This window comes from Diabrotica virgifera, chromosome 9, assembly GCF_917563875.1.
Source record: "Diabrotica virgifera virgifera chromosome 9, PGI_DIABVI_V3a".
NCBI classification, from domain to species: Eukaryota; Metazoa; Arthropoda; class Insecta; order Coleoptera; family Chrysomelidae; genus Diabrotica; species Diabrotica virgifera.
The window spans coordinates 35,504,524-35,523,726 of record NC_065451.1 but is presented as its reverse complement, the minus strand read 5'-3'; the positions used below and the strand labels follow the sequence as shown (position 1 = coordinate 35,523,726).

At 32.2% G+C, this 19,203-nt stretch overlaps 1 protein-coding gene across 3 annotated transcripts in view; it reads right to left on the bottom strand.

Moving 5' to 3' along the window:
- LOC114330267 (seipin) overlaps positions 1 to 19,203 on the bottom strand; it is a 69,037-nt gene that overhangs the window by 32,847 nt on the left and 16,987 nt on the right. For all 3 annotated transcript variants that reach the window (XM_028279594.2, XM_050662016.1, XM_028279595.2), the window contains exon 5: positions 2,728 to 2,847. In XM_028279594.2, the coding sequence (XP_028135395.1) occupies positions 2,728 to 2,847 (120 nt within the window). The remainder of the gene's footprint in view (positions 1 to 2,727; positions 2,848 to 19,203) is intronic.

Here is a 19,203-nt window from a genome sequence, read left to right as displayed (position 1 = left end):
ATTAATGTGTCATATTTCATGTGCCAACTATTAACTGTTATGGAACATGAAAATCATAGACATGATAAGAATAGACAAGGCATACTGAGCAAAATACCGTAACACGCGGGCAGTGGATAGGTGGTCTATCTATCTCTTTTAACCAAGCGATCCCGCGCATGTGACGGACAAAGATTGCCAGACCACTCAGACACAGTGAATATTGACCAATGATGTTTTTGATATTGCCGGGACCAGGGTTGTTTTGTTTTAAACATTTTGTTTTAATCAACTGTCTTAAACATGTTTAAAACACTTAAATTAAACAAGCGTTTTTTTCATTTTCTTTGTGAATATAGGCCTCTAAATTTATAGGTACAGTGAGGACGTTGGAGTTGGAATAAATTCATTTTCTCGAGAATGAGCGACCGACTCTGGAGATAAATTACGAATCAGGTCGATTTTCATTTTTAAATTATAATTTTTTAGCATATATATCATACTAGTGACGTCATCCATCTGGGCGTGATCACGCAATCGATGATTTTTTTAAATAAAAATAGGGATCATGTGACAGCTCATTTGAAAGGTTATTCAATTCTCTATTCACTGATATAAATATTAACATAATTATTTATACAGGGTGTCCAAAAATTTTTTTGAATAAAATTAGTTGAGACAAAAAGAAGAATCTATATAATTTATTTAATTCGAAATACATTTTACTGCTGTCAGAAAACAGAAAAAAAATGTTAATTTGAAAAATAAACATTGCTTTTCGCTTAAATTAAATGCTCAAACTGCTAAGAGGCAGGTGGGTGGCAGCTTTAATATTGAATTTAAGCGAAAAACAACATTTATTTATTAAACAAACATTTTTTCCTGTTTGCGGACAACAGTAAAATGTATTTCGAGTTAAATACATTACATATATACATTCTTCTTTTTGACTCAATTAATTTAATTAAAACAAAATTTTTGGGCACCCTGTTTAAATAATTATGTAACAGTTTATATTAATGGATAGAGAGTTAAATAACCTTTCAAATGAGCTATCACACGACCCCTATTCTTATTAAAAAAAATCATCGATTGAGTCATCACGCCCAGATTTATGACGTCACTAGTATGATATATATGCCAAAAAATTGTAATTTAAAAATAAAAATCGATCTGATTCGTAATTTATCTCCAGTCACCCGTTCTCGAGAAAATGAATTTATTCCAACTTACACGTCCTTACTGTGCCTATAACTTCAGAGGCTTGTATTTTGAAACCATGATTTTTTGGAGCTACGCGCCCATTAAGACTTTTATTCTACACATCAAGGACTACCAGAACCCAAAGTTTCAGAGCATTTGACAGAGAGCCATTTCCCATAAGGTTTCTGCGGGGTCCTTTGTCAAAAAATGAACCGGGATCAATGCCATTTCCATAAACTACTTCACTTTATTCGTAACATATTTGCATGTTCAGGCTGAAATGCTTCCAGAAGTTCTAGTCATATCTCTGTAGCCTCTCCTTTAGTGCAAGTATTTGGACTTTGTCCCTGCAATATACTTTATTTTTATAAATACCTAGTCTTAGGCATTTGTCTTTAAATTTGTATCATTTACAAGCTTTATTACATCTTTATCAATACTGTTTGAGCAAACGTGAAATAATATTGACCAGTTTTCCAACTAACTTTCTAAGCATTCCGATAAAGTATTCCAATGAACATCCTGGTGCAATACAAGAGCAGAATCACCAGCTTCTCGGCATTTTGTGCTAGCAAAATGTATTTTTCATGTACATTTCTGAAATACTTGTAATTTTTTTTACTACTCTTTATTCCTGGCACTTCTATATCATGGGAAAGTAAGTTCAATATATGGACCGAATAGTCATAAGTTATTATATGTATCTGTGCTGCCTAATTCCTCAAAAAGATCCTTCTCATTTTAAGAAAATATGATTTAAACAATGTTTTTTTCTACGTTTTATTTGTTTAAAACATGTAATATAAAAACAAAAAAAAACATGTTTAAAACAAAAAAAAAAACCGTTTAAAACGAAAAAAACGTTTGTTTTGTATAAAATAAAAAAAACGATGCACAGAGTGGCCTATACCTTACCTAGTATATCATTATTATGTATATGCACTTAATATGCGTTAACCTTCAAAATATGACAAAACTGCATATTTTTTAGTTTTTGATAAGGTGTATTTATTCGATACACAATTTTATCTTCTTTAGGCAATACTAAGTGCCAGACATGCAGATATTTATAGCTAATCTTCTTCTTCTTCATGTGCCTTATCCACGTGTGCGAACGTTGGCTATCATCACAGCAATTTTAATTTTGTTTGTGGCGTTTCTGAATAACTCGATCGATGTTAGTCCAAACCATTGACGTAAGTTTTGAAGCCATGAGTGTCTTCTTCTTCCGGGTCCGCGTTTGCTCTCTATGTTACCCTGTATTATCAGTTGGAGTATATGATATGATTTATAGCTAATAGGGATAACAATTACGATAAAAAAGGTTGAACTTTTTACATGTCATTTTGCAAAATATGCTTTAAATACTCAAAATATAAACGTCGATAAAGGTTATCAACATGGTTGAGATCTAAAATAAACTTCATGGTGATTAATCAATGTTGTGACAGCATGCACTACTTTTTTACATTTGAATACAAACACCTACGAATTTTGTTAAAATAATAACATACAAGATAAAAAGCAAAAAAAAGGAATACATACCACTGTCGACTTTCTTTCCTTTGGATTGCTCGATATATTCAACGTATTCTTCTGAATGAATTATCTGGTACCAACTGATCAGGCAAACAAGCGCAATAAAGAATAAATTGGCTGTAATGCCTAAAATAGATAATAAAGTATTACTATTTCGACAATAAATGATGTAAAACAAAGTTAAACGATAAGAATCATTCATATTTTCTTGACATGCCATTTTTATTACAGCGAGCATTTCGTTGGCTAGAAGTAGTGATGAGTATATGACGTCACTATTATACAGGGTGTCCCCGAAAATAGTGCGTTCCTTAAAGGTACAGGTAGAAGGAACAATGTAGAGCAAAAAAGTCTTATAACAGTTTTCTCTAAGTTCATCCGTTTGACCAAAAAACGAAAATACATTTTGATATGCAAATTGAAGTCTGGCAAAAACGCGCAACTCAAAAATCTACAGATTAAAAAAGTAGGTTTGTAGGTCAGTTGCATCTGGTAGGTAAAATAATGTAAATATCAACCAAACCCATATCCATTATTTTGCAGGTAGGTACCTACGATGTCAAGAACCCCAAAAATCACACCTCAAAGTAACAAGGGGTTATTAGGTTAAATTTCCACAGTCACAGCAAGTTCTTCTAGGCTACTCAGCCATGTCATTCAAATTTATGAAAATAAAAATTCACTTATATGGAGAACAATGTAACATTTTCCTTGAAAACGGTTAACTTTAGAAAAAAATGTTATAGGACTTTTTTGTTCTAAATTGTGTATTATATCCATACCTTAAAGGAACGCACTATTTTCGGGGACACCCTGTATTTGGTGAGATGGTAAATGGTAACTGACGTCTGTCATAATATTTGAGGTTAAACATAATGTCAAAATTATTGTTTTCAAATTATGTTATTTATTACTTAGTTTATATTCTAACGACAGGTTGTATTTTAACCAACTTCACTTTCCCTTTCCTATCCTTAATAATTGGTCGATTAGGTTCGTAATAGTTTTGTTGTATGGTAGGTTTAGTTAGGCGTTAATTTTACGAAATGTTGCTGGCTAAATGGGTACAGCTCTCAAATCTCATAAAAAAGAAAAAAAAATAAACAAACAAAAATCTTATGAAACCTTCTATAGGACAACATGACTTTGACCCTTATATTACAGATAGTTATCTTTGTTTCACACTCTTAAAGAAAAAGAGAAACAAACTTCACTTTCCCTTCCCTATCCTTAATTGGTCGATTAGGTTCGTAAAAGTTTTGTTGTATGGTAGGTTTAGTTAGGCGTTAATTTTAAGAAAATATTGCTGGCTAAATGGGTACAACTCTCAAATCTCATAAAAAAGAAGAAAAAAAAATAAACAAACAAAAATCTTATGTAACCTTCTATAGGACAACATGACTTTGAGCCTTATATTACAGATAGTTATCTTTGTTTCACACTCTTAAGGGGGTATTAGTACGCTATGGTCAAAATAGGTGGCCAATTTTTAAACTAACGTTTAACAGTTCTTTGAATAGATGGCAGCACGTAGATATATTTTATTATTAAATTTAGTTCTCTGAACGACACCGCATTGATGCCATGTATTGCAACTTAGGCTCGACACATCTCGATCTTAATCGTACTTTGCATTTACAGACGACAGTTGTTAATCCTTTCTTTACCTGCCTAGGGTAAATTCTCATTAATAGATACTAAACGTTCATTCATTTGGATATAGTTTATTATTTAATATTGTATTATACGGCAATTCGTAATTCTTTACCTGCTCAAAAGGATTTATTTCAAACTAAAGAAATTTGCAATTATTTGAAATACAAGTAAGTGCCTATCTAAATGACCAAAAAAGAATTATGCTAATTCTAAGAATGAAGATCGAGTATAAAATTAGTATTTTTAATAAATGTAAAATACGTAAGTCAATTGAAAAACAGACTCACTACAATAACTTTTTTCATATTGAATGTTTTTTCAACAGGGAAAGTTTTTTCCTCGGAAAATTTCACATTTTCATTTCATTTCTCATTTCAACATGCGAGGCAGAATAATAATTAGCCTAATGAACCACTTACTTAAAACATTTTTAAAAGTAATATACTGCAGAATACCTATATAAAAAATGCGAAGAACAAGTATCACGGACAAAGATTTGATTCCGCAATGCCTTGCCCTTAGGCACCCGAGAGGCTCTATTGACTGTCTAAGTGCTATATATTTGTTTTATCGACTACAAAAAGGCATTTGATAGAGTACAACATGATAAGCTGCACATACTCATAAATTATCTTGGAGGAAACTGGATTAGATGATAGATCTAAACAACATTAGATATGCCGACGACGCAGTAGTTTTTGCAGATAGCCTAGATGATTTGCAAAGAATAATGTCGCGCATATAAGACATAAGTAGTGAACATGGAATTTCAATACGAAAAAAAAAAAGAAAGTAATGGTAGTCATTAAGAGCGAAATATATTACATACACGGCTTTTGGTTAACCAACAACCAATTGACAGAGTGGACAGCTACACATACCTTGGTACCTACATAAACAGTCAATGAGACCACTCTAGTGAAATAAAACAACGCATAGGAAAAGCGAGATCAGCGTTCATAATGATGAAGTTTCGTTTCAGAAGTCACATTTACCACTTGTTAACAAAATTTCTATTATCAGATCCTATGTATTTTCTAGATTATTATACTGAGTAGAAGCCTGGACTCTTTCCGAAACTTCTTTAAGAAAACTCAAGGCATTCAAGATGTGGTATATACAGTCGCATTTTAAGAATTTCGTGGATGGGTCGTGTGACTAATGTTGAGGTCTTACGTAGAATGGGCAAGGAATGCGAGATTATTAACACACATTATTATCAAAGAGCGCAAAGTAGAATATCTTGGCCATGTTATGAGGAATGAATAGAGATTGCCGCTACTCATTCTTCAGGGCAAGGTATTGGGAAGAGAGGACCAGGGAGAAGAAGAATATATCTGAGAAACTGGTTCAATACCTACATCGACAAACAGACTATTCCGAATAGCAACATGCAAAGTTAGGATAGCCATGCTGATCGCCAACATTCGGAACGAATAAGCACCGTGAGAAGAATATCTCATTTTAAATTCTTCTTCTTCTTCTTCATGTGCCTCGTCCGTTGCGGACATTGGCACGTTAGTCCAAACCATTGGCGTAAGTTTTGAAGTCATGAGTGTCTTCTTCTTCTGGGTCCACGTTTGCTCTCTATTTTACTCTGTATTGTCAGTGGCAGTATACGATATTTATCATGTCTCATAATATGATCGAGGTATTCAGGTTTCCGTTTCTATTGTGAAACAGATTTCTCATTTTTGTTTTCTCCTCAGCGCAATACCTCTACGTTGGTAATGTGAGTCGTCCAGGACATTTTGAGGATAAGTCGGTACACCCACATTTCGAATACCTCTAGCCTTTTCGATAATGTTTCCGTTATTGTCCAGGTCTCTGCTCCATACAACAAGACTGGAAATACATAGCATTTTAGCAGCCGTATTTTTAGTGGGACAGATATGTCGCAATGATTGAATATATTTCTCATGTTAAATGTAGCTCTGGCCTTTTCAATTCTACATCGTATTTCGGTTGTTTGATCCCATTTCTAGTTGACGACTGTTCCAAGGTATACATATACTTCTACGTGTTGAATTGGTTTTTTATTTTCAATTGTCTGGCAGGTTTTTGAGTTTTGCTCACCAGTGTCCATTTTTGTTTTATTTATGTTGATGGTTAAAATCTCTTTTTTCACTCGCTCTTTGTAGGTACCCGGGTATGACAGGCCTGTCGATACTGCTAGCAACCACAACTGTATCGTCTGCATATCGGTTTATCTAATTATTACTCCAGTAAATTTCAATATTTTTTTTCACTTACGGAAATATTTGACATAAATTAATCAATGATTATACAATATTGTTTTGTCTACAATTTTTTTATTAGGATAATGCCTCAACAAATACTAATGGCCATTGGCATGTGTAATGTGTGTAAAAATGTCGACGTCATCGTCTTTACAAAGAGACGCTAATTGTATCCGAACAATGCATTATTTTCGGCCCTATAAAAATTAAATTTGCCAGAAATTAAATTTGCAAGTGAATAAAACTGAAATTGTTTTTAGATCCGCCCCACATAACATACTAGAGCTTACTGATGTTATTTATGTATTATGTCAAAACTAGTATAATCCCCCAGTAAACACTTTGAGTCATTTTGAACCTCGTTTAACTTTCAACCATTCGTATAACGTCACGGTTTCAAGCATAAAAAATGTATATTTGTATTGTTAAGACACTGTGACGTTATACAATCATGATTGAAAGTGAAAGTCAAACAAGGTCCAAAATGCGTACTGGGAGGGGGTGGGGCCACTTTTCTAAACAAAACCGCGTGATTCATCGTATTTCCGTGGTTACAAAACTCGTTTTCAATTGTTTGTAGATTTTCTTAAAATCCGGCAAACGCGCATCTGTCTCCATTTAATACATCACTGCTGCCATCTACTAAATGACACGTGAACTCATCTTCTCATCTATTAAGTGACAGCGGAACTAATTTATCACTAGAAAAATGCCAACTTATTGCTGTAATTTCAACAAAATCCCCAGATTGCAGCTTTTAACTAAAATTTTTACTTTTAGGTACAGTTAATTTAAAAATTATGGCAGTATGGACAATGAAATTTTGTTTAAAATAAAGCTTTTTGCATAGTTAATCGTTTCTGGTAGTTATTTTCCACCCAAGTTCAAAAATTATTATGCAAAACGAATTTTTATAGCAAGTTACTAAGTAAGTTATGACATGGACTCCTTTAAGTACAGTTATAAAAAATATACTGCTTTCTTTGGAAATTTTAACTAGATACTATTAAAATAGAAAGTCTACAGTTCACGTACATACCCCTAAGTTGAAGATTGGTTTTGAAATAGTGACGGTAACTGTACCTAAAAACTATATAAATTTTAACATTGTGTCATACCACCTTAAAGAAAAAGAGAAACAGTGTAGCCGGTAGCTGCTGTGGTAAATACATATATGTTTATTTGGCAACAGCGCTTTCCTGTTAAACATGACGGTAAGAAAAAAAAACTAATATATGAGCAAAATTTATTGAATTTGTTTGCCGTCAAGATTGTACCGGTGGGTTATGATGTCATTAAATCTCTGACGTGCATGTCTAATAGGAAACTTGCATAAATTTTTAAATATTAAGAAAATATTAAAAATGATAAGGTAACATGATCTTAAAACGCTTGCATGTAAAAAACAAATATTTTTAACCCATACGCTTATTACGAGGCTTTGAAAATGCTATAAAATTCAAATTTCTTAGGAGGCGCTTGAACGTCCTTCTATTGGTCTGACGTCACGGACCGCAACCGGGCTACGAGTCGAGCCCGGTTAAAAACGCGATTAGAGTATTACGGGAATTGTATATAACATTTTAATCGTCTATTTAATTGGAAATTACCAGATATTATTTGTATTCTTGCATAGTTCTACAATCAGTTTATTTAGTTGAAAAGTGAAACTTATAATTCTTTAGATATTGCTACCTTCTAAAGGCTTAAACGCATAAGTAGATACTATTACTCACGAGGGTTTTTCAAAAGAAAGCGATTAGGTTATTATGGGGATTGTATAGTACATTTTAATCGTCTTTAATTAAAATGCTGAGGGTAAGTTTAATTTAACTAGACCAACTTGGGGATTTAAAAACAAGATTTTAAATATTTACTAATTAATGGAATAGATTTTGCAAATATTCTCGAAGCATTGCTTTCGCTTATGACGAAATCATCTCCAAGAGACATAAATGTGTGTCCTGTTCTTTTCTAGAGTTAAAAATAGATGCATTTTTTGTGTTTTACAATATATTTCCATTAATTGAAACGTATACAATCTAGGTCTGTATTGTAATTTCATCACTGTACACTTCAGAGACAACACTTTAAATTGATTTGCTTCCTCTTCTTTCGCATCTTCATCACAAGATAAAAAATCACTTTCATTGTACCAATAGTCATCACTACCACTATATTCACTATTATCTTCAAATACAGAACGTCCTGATTCACTTTTTGTATCTTCAAATAATGTTTGCAAGTCTTTTATATGTGAAGTTCCTGCATCCTTATTATGTATTTTTAATGGCGACAACCGGACTGTAACACTCCTTTGAAATTTACACTGAATACCTTTACTTCTGATTTTTCTGTGAGTCTGTGTCGATGCATTATTCAGTTTTTGAGGTAAAGCTGGTTGAACTAAGTTTGTGAAACTAGGATTACACTGTCTCTTTTCATCATTGTCCTCTAGAACAGACTTAGATGTAGAAGCGGCATCTTCAAGAAGCTGTTGTTGTGACACGCACAACTAGCAATGGCAAAATGCATTCAATGCAATAGCTCACCGAACGAGCGAACGAGAACACAGTGGTTGGTGACGTCAGACCCCACCTCGCGCCTTTGAAGTTGTTTGAAACGGAAATTTTCGGCGCGAAACTATTATCAGTAGTTGTTGTACGCACACTATTTTTATGTGCAAGTTCCCTATTGTTTAACTTTTAGTTTATATAGTATTTAAACTTTACATAACCTTTAACTTTTTGCCGCATGTATCTAGTTCAAGAGAATCAATATATTTCACCCACTCTGATGAAGAATTTTATGAGAAACAACATTACATGCTCCACCAACAAACTTATTGTATAAGTATATTTAATTAGAGATTACATATTTGTCTGAATTAATATAATTAATTTTCTCTGTGGTTTAGCCATTTATGGTGCACTTCCTGTTTATGTTTTTTCATTTCTTTTAGCTGATCATTCCACCAGTAATTTCTAACTTCTGGCTTTTTCGTTGTGATACCCAAAGATTTTTGTGGCCGCTTTGTGTATTTCATTATTTATTATTGTTGTGTAAAGATTTTCCGTTGTTTCTTGTTCATATTTTTTATAGAGAGCCTGATCAAATCTTCTCTTGTACAAATATTGTGTGCTTTGATTTTATAAGATATTAATATTGAAGTGTGGTATATCTATATTTGTTAGCTACTTGTTATTTTATTATCCATTGCATTGTGTTGATGTTTATCATTTGTAAAGATATGTTTCGAACCTTGGAATGAGCAAATAAAAGAGTGACGATAGACAGCGAAAAAAACTGAACCGCTTGAGATTTGCAGATAATGTTGCGCTAATAGTAAAAGAGAGAGAACTGCAGAAAATGCTATTAGCCCTAAACACAAAATGAAAAGAAATATGGTTAAAAATAAATCTAACAAAAACCAAATAACCCCCTCTGTGGCTCAGTGGTAAGAGCGCCTTCCTTTGGATCGAAAGATCCGAATGGTCGTGAGTTCGAATCTCACCAAGGTAAGAAATTTTTCGTTTATTATAAATTAATAAATAAAAATAGTTTCTGTCCTTGTGTGATCGGTACTCACCGGAGGGACCACAGACGTTCGGATACAATTAGCGTCTCTTTGCAAAGACAATGACGTCGACTTTGCAAAGTAACAAGACACTTACTCAACACACATACTACACTTGACACTAGGTACCTAACTGCAAAAATTCACCATACCTAAAATGCCAATGGCCATTAGTTGTCGAGGCATTAGCTAAATAAAAAAAACCAAATATCTAACCAACGAACCTCTAGATTTATAACTGAGGATAGAACTCTGGACAATAATAATATAGAAAAGAAAGTATATATCCGAGTCGTATATATCGAGTATATCGATATATATCGAGTCGTATATAAACTTAGGACAAAAAATCGCTCTGTTAATGCTTAACCGAGAGGCTTGATGTAAATAGAAGATGTTCTTTAGCATGGCCAGCATTGGGTCGATTACAAACTGTATTCAAATCAAATTTACCAAATACTTTAAAGTAGAGTTGCACAAGTTTGACTTGAATGTTTGAACTTGACTTGAGTTTGACTTGATTTCAAGTCAAACTCAAGTCAATCCCTCTAACAAATAATTCAAGTCAATTCAAACTGGTCAATCGTACAGGTTTGAAAATTCAAACTGTTTGTCAAACTAGTTTGAAAAATAATTTATTTCGTAAACATACTTTTTTTTTGAGATAGACATGTCAGTTGCCAATTAAGATAAGAAATTTAATAATACATTGAGTGCCATATAAATCATCCTTTAGTTCAAATAATTTTAGTATTTGTTTCCCTCTACTTATTTTTAAAAATTATGTACAATAGAACACTGACACTTTCACAGTAAACTATTTTAAGCACGCACAACAAAATTAAATAAAAAAATACTAAATGAACAGTTTTTGGTTTAAATGGGATCTAGCGATTTTTATAATTTTCTTCTTTTATAACCGATAACAATAAACACCGGCACCGTCTTCAACGACAGAACGAAAGTTATAAAAAAAGGTTTAGGAAAGTTAAAAAGGAAGGAAACGAAGAACCTCAAAAATCTGTTTTCGTACCAACCCCTTTTTAAGCATGTTAATTCCTTGAAATTTTATGGTCAAATTTGGATTATCTACATTTTTTCAATACAAACGCCCCAGAATCCCCACATGTGGTGTGGGTACTAAAAGTATAAGTCAAGCTGCGGAAGTGAAAGCGGAAGGTACTATATATAACAGTATAAGTTGACTTGTCCTCTTAATACAAAGCAGACTTTTGAAATTAAAAGTTGTACTGCTGGAATAAAATCAATATTTATACATGAAAAACAGGCTATTGAATTATACTCTTAGTACAGAAATGATCAATAAACATTCAAAATTCAAAATATAGAAGAATCCCGAAAGGTCCATTTTATGACTTTTATGACTTAGTACATAGTACGTTCCATATAATATAGAGATTTTATATAGATTATTTGTATTTTTCAATTTAATTACATATAAACACAACATTTTCACTTTAACAAAATTCGACCATTTTTTGACCGAAACTTCAAAACTAATGTGTACATTAATGGGCACAAAAATGTTTTTCTGGCCAAACGCTTAGTTTAGCATAACCAGACCAAAGACGGTTAGTCGGCGCTTAGTCTACAATTGCGAAACTGTTATGAATGGCAGTTATGAATATATGGCAGTTAAGAATGGCAGTAATGAATATAGTCTTGTTATGCAAAACTAAAAACCCTTAATAGACAGAATAGCTGTTTATGATGATGATGATACTTATATAAATAAGAGTGAATAGTGAAAAAACTCTATGAAGAAATCAAGGCCAATTCCAAAGGCATTTATTTAGTTCCAAAGGGGAACTTTGATCTTAAAATTGTACAAAATGGCTTGAATACTAAAAACAGACATCCATAAAAATGCATATCAATATATGTTTTTGAAACATAAAAATTTGTAGACTTCTTATAAAATGACCCTAAGTATTGTTCTTTTAACTGATTTTTAACCAGACTCGTTTGTATACAAATTTAATAAGGTTGATAACGGTTTGATAAAAACTTGCAAATGTAATTAATCGCAAATATAACAAAAATAATACAAACTGCTAATTTTAATCAACAAATTGTATAATTTTATTACTTTATGATAAACTTTTGACCCGAAATGTCACTATATCCGATAACATCAAATAAAAATCCTTGTGTATGTTTACGAAATAATAAAATTTATTTATAATATAAATATTACGATACTTAACAACAATAATCTTGTTGTGTAGTGTTAAATTTAACCAGACAACCGCCAAATACAGGGATGCGGAATAGTATATTATGCAATGAGCATTCAATGATTGTAGTTATGATGCGAGTATGCCGGATACGGCATGAGTCGCGAGCGGGGAATGCCGTATAGAATACGAGCATAATAATGGCAACTAAATGTGAGAATCATACATGAGTTTTTCTATGATCATTAACAAAAAAACATATTTATTTATTTTCTAGTACAAACAAATTAAGTAGTAATATGATTAAATTAATTATTTTGTAACCTCTATCTATCTATCTATTAGCCTTGCGACATCCAATATTGGACATACGCCTCCCCTTCGCTCCTCCACCTTTCTCTATCCTGAGCCATGTGCATCCATTTTGAGCCTGCTTGATGTTTTAGGTCATCTACCCATCCCATTTGTGGTCTTCCTCTCTTTCATTTATATGTCCATGATCTCCACTCTAATAATTTTTATTCCATCTTTCGTCTTTTTGTCTAATCGTATGACCGGCGAATTTCCATTTTAGTTTAGCTGTTTGACGAGTAGCATCTTCAACTTTTGTGATATTTCTTACCCAGGAATTCCTTTTTCTATCTGACAGTCTTACGTTGATCATTTGTCTTTCCATTGCTCTTTGTGTTTTTGCAATTCTGTCATTCATATGTAAGGACCGGAAGAATACATTGATCGTAGATTTTCGTTTTTAGATATTAAGGGTATTTTTTATTCTTCAATATGAAGCTGAGCTTACCAAACGGGGCCCACGCTAACTTCGTTCGTCTCTTTATTTCTGCTGTTTGGTTGTCTCTATTCAATTTTATTATTTGTCCCAAATATATGTATTCATTCACTTCCTCTATTTGGTTTTGTTTAACTACGATTCTTAACTCATCCTCTTGACTTGTTATCACTTTTTTTTTACTGTAGTTCATATTTAATCCAACTTTACTGGCTTCGTGGTCTAGTTGTTGTATCATTATTTGTAGTTGTTCCTTGTCTGTAGCGATAATGACGATATCGTCAGCGTATCTTAGGTGATTTAAGTATTGGCCGTTAATGATGATTCCATATTCTTCCCATTGTAATCTCTTGAAAATGTTTTCTAGAGCTTGATTGAAGAGCATCGTATCTCCCTGTCTAACGCCCCTTTTGATAGGTATGGGGTGTGCATTCTGTTCAAGTTGGATCGTAGTTGTGGCTTTACTGTATATATTAGAGATTAGTTCTGTATACCTATTACAATTTTGTTACCTATTACAATTTATAATTCAAATACGTGGCCTGTCTTTTTAGTTTTGCATATAGCCGCTTAGAGGGCGCCACTAATAAAATCTTCCGACACAAACGTAACCTCAATCTCTTGTTGACATAAATCGAAAGTTTCATTGCGATACAACAAGTGTTGTAGATACAGTGAATTTTTGAAATTAGCAAGTCTAGTCTTGAAATGGATCTTAGCCGATAGTCGAAGCAATAAAGCACTGAACCTCCGAAAAAAAAAGGACAAGACGGATCTTAATAATTATTTTTGTATTCGATTCGTGAACGCTCCAGGAAACTTTGTGAACCGGAGCCATGATATAATATTGAAAAACTGCATACAAAAAATGCATTCTTAAGGTGCATCTCAAACAGACAATAAAAAAAATTCAGAACTCGTCAATTATCGGCGGAAATGAGTTCAATTTTGTTACTCGGGGGTTTTGGGGTCGCTGAAAACGAATATGCGACGAATCCAGGCTAGGTCCAACCAAAACATCAGTCACACAGCAAAATATTGATGCGGTTAGTCAGCTAATAAGGATGATAGTCCAGGATAATAAGGTTTTTTCCATGACACTCGAGCAGCCAGGGTACTGAAGCGTTTTTTCGACAGGTAATGCCTATGAGAACAAATTGTAACTATTTCCTGCATAGGATCTGGCGGCCATTTTTGTTTATAAACAATTTAATGTCGAAAAACGGCATTTTTTCCGTTTTTCTTCAAATCAATGGAAAACAGTGTACATTGTGGTTGCATTTGTACAAAAATCTTCGAGAGCATGGAAAACCCTTTAAAATGACGTATTACAAAGGTTGATACACTTATTTATTGTTAATATAATTGAGAAAAAAGGTCTAAATTTCAAAAAAATTAATTTTGCAATAACTATTTTAAAAATTAGTGTACAACTTTGAAATTTTTGACAAATGAGGGTTCATTAGTGCTTAACACGTGACAAGAATTTCGAAGCGATTCATTCAATTGTTTATATTTTATTCAAATTGTTTATCCCAGAGAGCTTTTTTTGCAATAAGATAAGTCAGAAAAACAGAATGTTAGAACCACTCTATAGGTGTCAAATGTAAGAGCATAAGCTAAACTTTCAAACCTTTTGAAAAAATGTTAATAAAGAGTGCATGTATTAGTAATAAATAATTATGCAAAAGTCTCGTCAATTTTTCCCTATAAACAATTTGAATAACTTTTACACGAACTTAGGAAAAAATAAGTTAGTCTAGGTCAATTACGGCCAAAGTTAGCAACATTTTTTTAAAAATCCACAGCTAATTTGTTTATGATAAATAAGAATCGAAGATAGCGCCCTTCCATTTTAAAAGACACGAAGTATTCAGAAAATTTTTTGGATTTATTTGCTCTTTAAGGGAGTCGTCAATAAAGCTTCAAAAATGAAGTACAAATGCGACCCGCTTGCTACCGACGAAGTAGAAGCATAAAATCCGTGCGACCTAAAATTGAAATATCAACTTCAAAATCCTACAATTTTTTGTAACTTGGGAACCAACCAATGGATTTTAACGTTTTTTTTTTGAAATTTCTATGTACTTTTAGCGTACTTTACATATATGGAGTCTGTTGATTTATAAATTATTTAATAAACAATTTAATTTGTTTAAAAAATTTTTTTTCAAAAATAATTTTTTTTACAGTATATTAGGTGAACAACTACAATGTTATGTATGTAATAATTGATAAGAAATTGTAATAAATATATTATTACTACACTCACCGGCACAAAATTCGGCCACCCAAAATTTTTGATTAAGTTTAATAGTTTATAACTTTATTATTTGTGCTCCGATTTTTAAAATTCTTGCACCAATTTGTAGATACATATATTGATATCGTTTCGTATTTTTCCGGTAACAAAAAAAATTTGCTTGCATGGCATTATACAGGGGTGAATGGAAGCGTTGTATTTTCTACCAACTTTAAAAAATTCTGTGGGAAAAACGGAAGGGCTCATTTTGTGCCATAGTCCTGTCATATTATCCCAGAGACATCACTAAAATTTTGTTTTTTGAATTATCCGAATATCTCTTTTCTTGTAAGAGCTGTATAATTTTTTTGTAAGTAAAACACCGATTGACTCATAAAATAGAGGTTGGATTGATAAGATTAGAATGGCCCGCATGCAGCCCAGATCTCAATTCTGTTAAGCATTTATGGGATGAATTAAAAGGAGCTATTCGCCGTTATCCCAGGCCTCCAGAAAATTTGGTACAGTTATGGCCTTGGTAGAGGAATATCGGACTATTCCCCAGGCAATATTAACATACTTTTATTCGATGCCAAACAGATTGCGAGAAGTCGTTGCTGCAAGAGATGGACATACTCATTATTGCATTATTTCGTTTTGTTGTTAATTTTGTTTTGTTTTTTTTTCTAATTTCAGTGCGCTTGATATTTTTAAATAAATAAACCTTCAAAGCAGTGTTTTTATTTACAGCTCTTACAAGAAAAGAAATATTCGGATACTTCAAAAATTAGCTTACAAATAGATGTTTACATGTACTTTTTACAAAAAAGTAAAAATGTCTCCACTTAATAGTAGCTGTTGTACATACTTTCCAAATGAGTTCTTCTCACATGGAATGTTTTTTAATAGAAAATTCCTATAAATAGCTACTCTACAGGTACATTTTAAAAAATCTTCTTAAATTTGTAATTGAAAAAAACTTTATATTTTTTATTCATATAAATATAAAATCTAAGACATAAAAATGATTTGATAAACAATGAATCACAAAATTCAAATTACTGCAACTGTAAGCAAACTTATATAGTAAAAGTCACACTTTTATAGAAATTTTTCTTTTATTATGTAATATATACAGAGAGGGGCTAAATTATGGAATAATTCATTTTCTCTAAAATCGACGACTTTGAAGAAAAATACCGAAACAGGTCGATTTTTATTTTTAAATTACAATTTTTTTGGCATATATTTTATACTAGTGTCGTCATTCATCTGAGCGTGATGACGTAATCGATGATTTTTTTAAATGGGAATAGGGGTCATGTGGCACCTCATTTGAAAGGGTGTTCAATTGTCTATTCAGTAATATAAACAAGAATATATTTATTTATACAGGGTGACCAAAATAATAATTTTTGAATTAAATTTATTGACGCAAAAAGAAGAATGTATGTAATTTATTTAACTCAAAATACATTGTACTGCTGTCAGTAAATAAAAAAAATATTTAACAAATAAACATTTCTTTTCGCTTAAATTAAATCACAAACAACCTCTTTGCAGTTTTAACATTTAATTTGAGCGAAAATCAATGTTTATTTACCAAATAAACATTTTTTTCAATTTTCTGACAGCGATAGAAAGTATTTTGAGATAAATAAACTGTATACATTCTTCTTTTTTCGTCAATTAATTTAATTCAAAATTGTTTTTGGCCACCCTGTATAAATAATGATATTAACGTTTATATTAATGAATAGAGAATTGAACACCCTTTCAAATGGGGTGTCACACGACCCCTATTCCTATTTAGAAAAAAAATCATCGATTACGTCATCACGCTCTGGTAGATGACGTCACTAATATGAAATATATGCCAAAACATTGTAATTTAAAAATAAAAATCGACCTGTTTCGGGATTTCTCTGCAATCCTCCATTTTAGAGAAAATTAATTTTTTCCATAACCTAGCCCCTCCCTGTATATATTATATAATATATTCATAACAATTTTTTATCAATTATTATATACATAACATTACTTGGTAGTTGTGCACCCAAAACACGGTAAAAAATTAAATAAATTGCTTTTTTTGTTTAAATAAATTAAATTGGTTATTATAATTTATGAATCAACTGACTCCATACTTGTAAAGTACGCTAAAAGTACATACAAATTAAAAAAACATTAAAATCCATTGGTTGGTTTCCAAGATACAAAAAACTGTAAGATTTTAAGTTAATATTTCAATTTTAGGTCGCATGGATTTACATACTTCATTTCTGAAGCTTTATTGACGACTCCCGTGAAAAGCAAATAGAGCCAAAATTTTTTTATGAATACTTCGTGTCTTTAAAAGTGAAAAAGCGCTATTTTCGATCCTTATTTATTATAAACAAATTAGCTGTAAATTAAAAAAAAATGTTGCTAACTTTGGCCCTAATTGACCTAGGCTAAATTATTTTTTTAAAGTTCGTGTAAAAATACCATCTTGTAGAATATGTAAGAATATGTAGAATATGTAAAGAAATGTTTGTACCGGCCATAACAAAAAAGCTATTCAAATTGTTTATAGGGAAAAATTGACGAGACTTTTGCATAATTATTTATTACTAATAAATGCTCTTTTTATTAACATTTTGTTTTTCTGACTTATTTTATTGCAAAAAAAAGGTCTCTGGGATAAACAATTTGAATAAAATATAAACAATTGAATAAATCGCTTCGAAATTTTTGTCACATATTACGCACTACAGAACCCTCATTTGAAAAAAATTTCAAAGCTGTATACTAATTTTTACAATAGTTATTGCAAAATTAATTTTTTTGCAATTTAGACCTTTTTTCTCAATTATGTTAGCAATAAATAAGTATATCAATCTGTGTGATACGTCATTTTAAAGCTTTTTCCATGCTCACGAAGATGTTTGTACTAATGTAACCACAAGATACACTGTTTTCCATTGATTTGAGAAAAAACGGAAAAAATGCCGTTTTTCTACATTAAATTGTTTATAAATAAAAATGGCCGCCAGACCCTACGCAGGAAATAGTTACAATTTGTTCTCATAGGTATTACCTGTCGAAAAAACGCTTCAGTACCCTGGCTGCTCGAGTGTCACGAACAGGGTATATTTTTGCCTTATTACCCTGGCCTATGACCGCCGTGTAACATAGTGGGGGATAGAGGCATCTTTGGACATTTCAAAGACCTCGATCCAAAAGATCATACATGAAGAACTGGGTGTTAGGAAGTTGGTTTGCCGTTGGATACCTCATTTGCTTACAGAAGAGCAAAAAGCGGTTCGCGTCAATTGGTGTCGAAACACATTAGAACGGTTCAACAAAAAACGTTTATAGCATTGTTAGTGGCGATGAATCTTGAATTTACTCCTACCAACCCGAAAATAAACGCCAATCCGTTGTGTGGGTGTTTAACGATGAGAAAAAACCAACAAAAGTGACCCGTTCTCGAAGGGTGTCAAAGAAAATGTCAAACAATTGCTTTAGAAGATCGAAGAACGGTTACTTCCGATTGGTATATAACCGTTTGTTATTGCGAAACTCCGACAAAGCAACACACAACGGCGAGTCATCCTACATCCTACACTGCCCAAAAGACAATAGAGTTTTTGGAGCTTCAAAACATCGAATTGTTAAACCATCCACCGTATAGCCCCGACCTAAGTCCCAATGACTCCTTCACGTTCCCAAAGATTAAGAATTCAATGCGTGGACGGTAGAAAAACTATTATGTATATCTTTTAAAACATAGATCATTC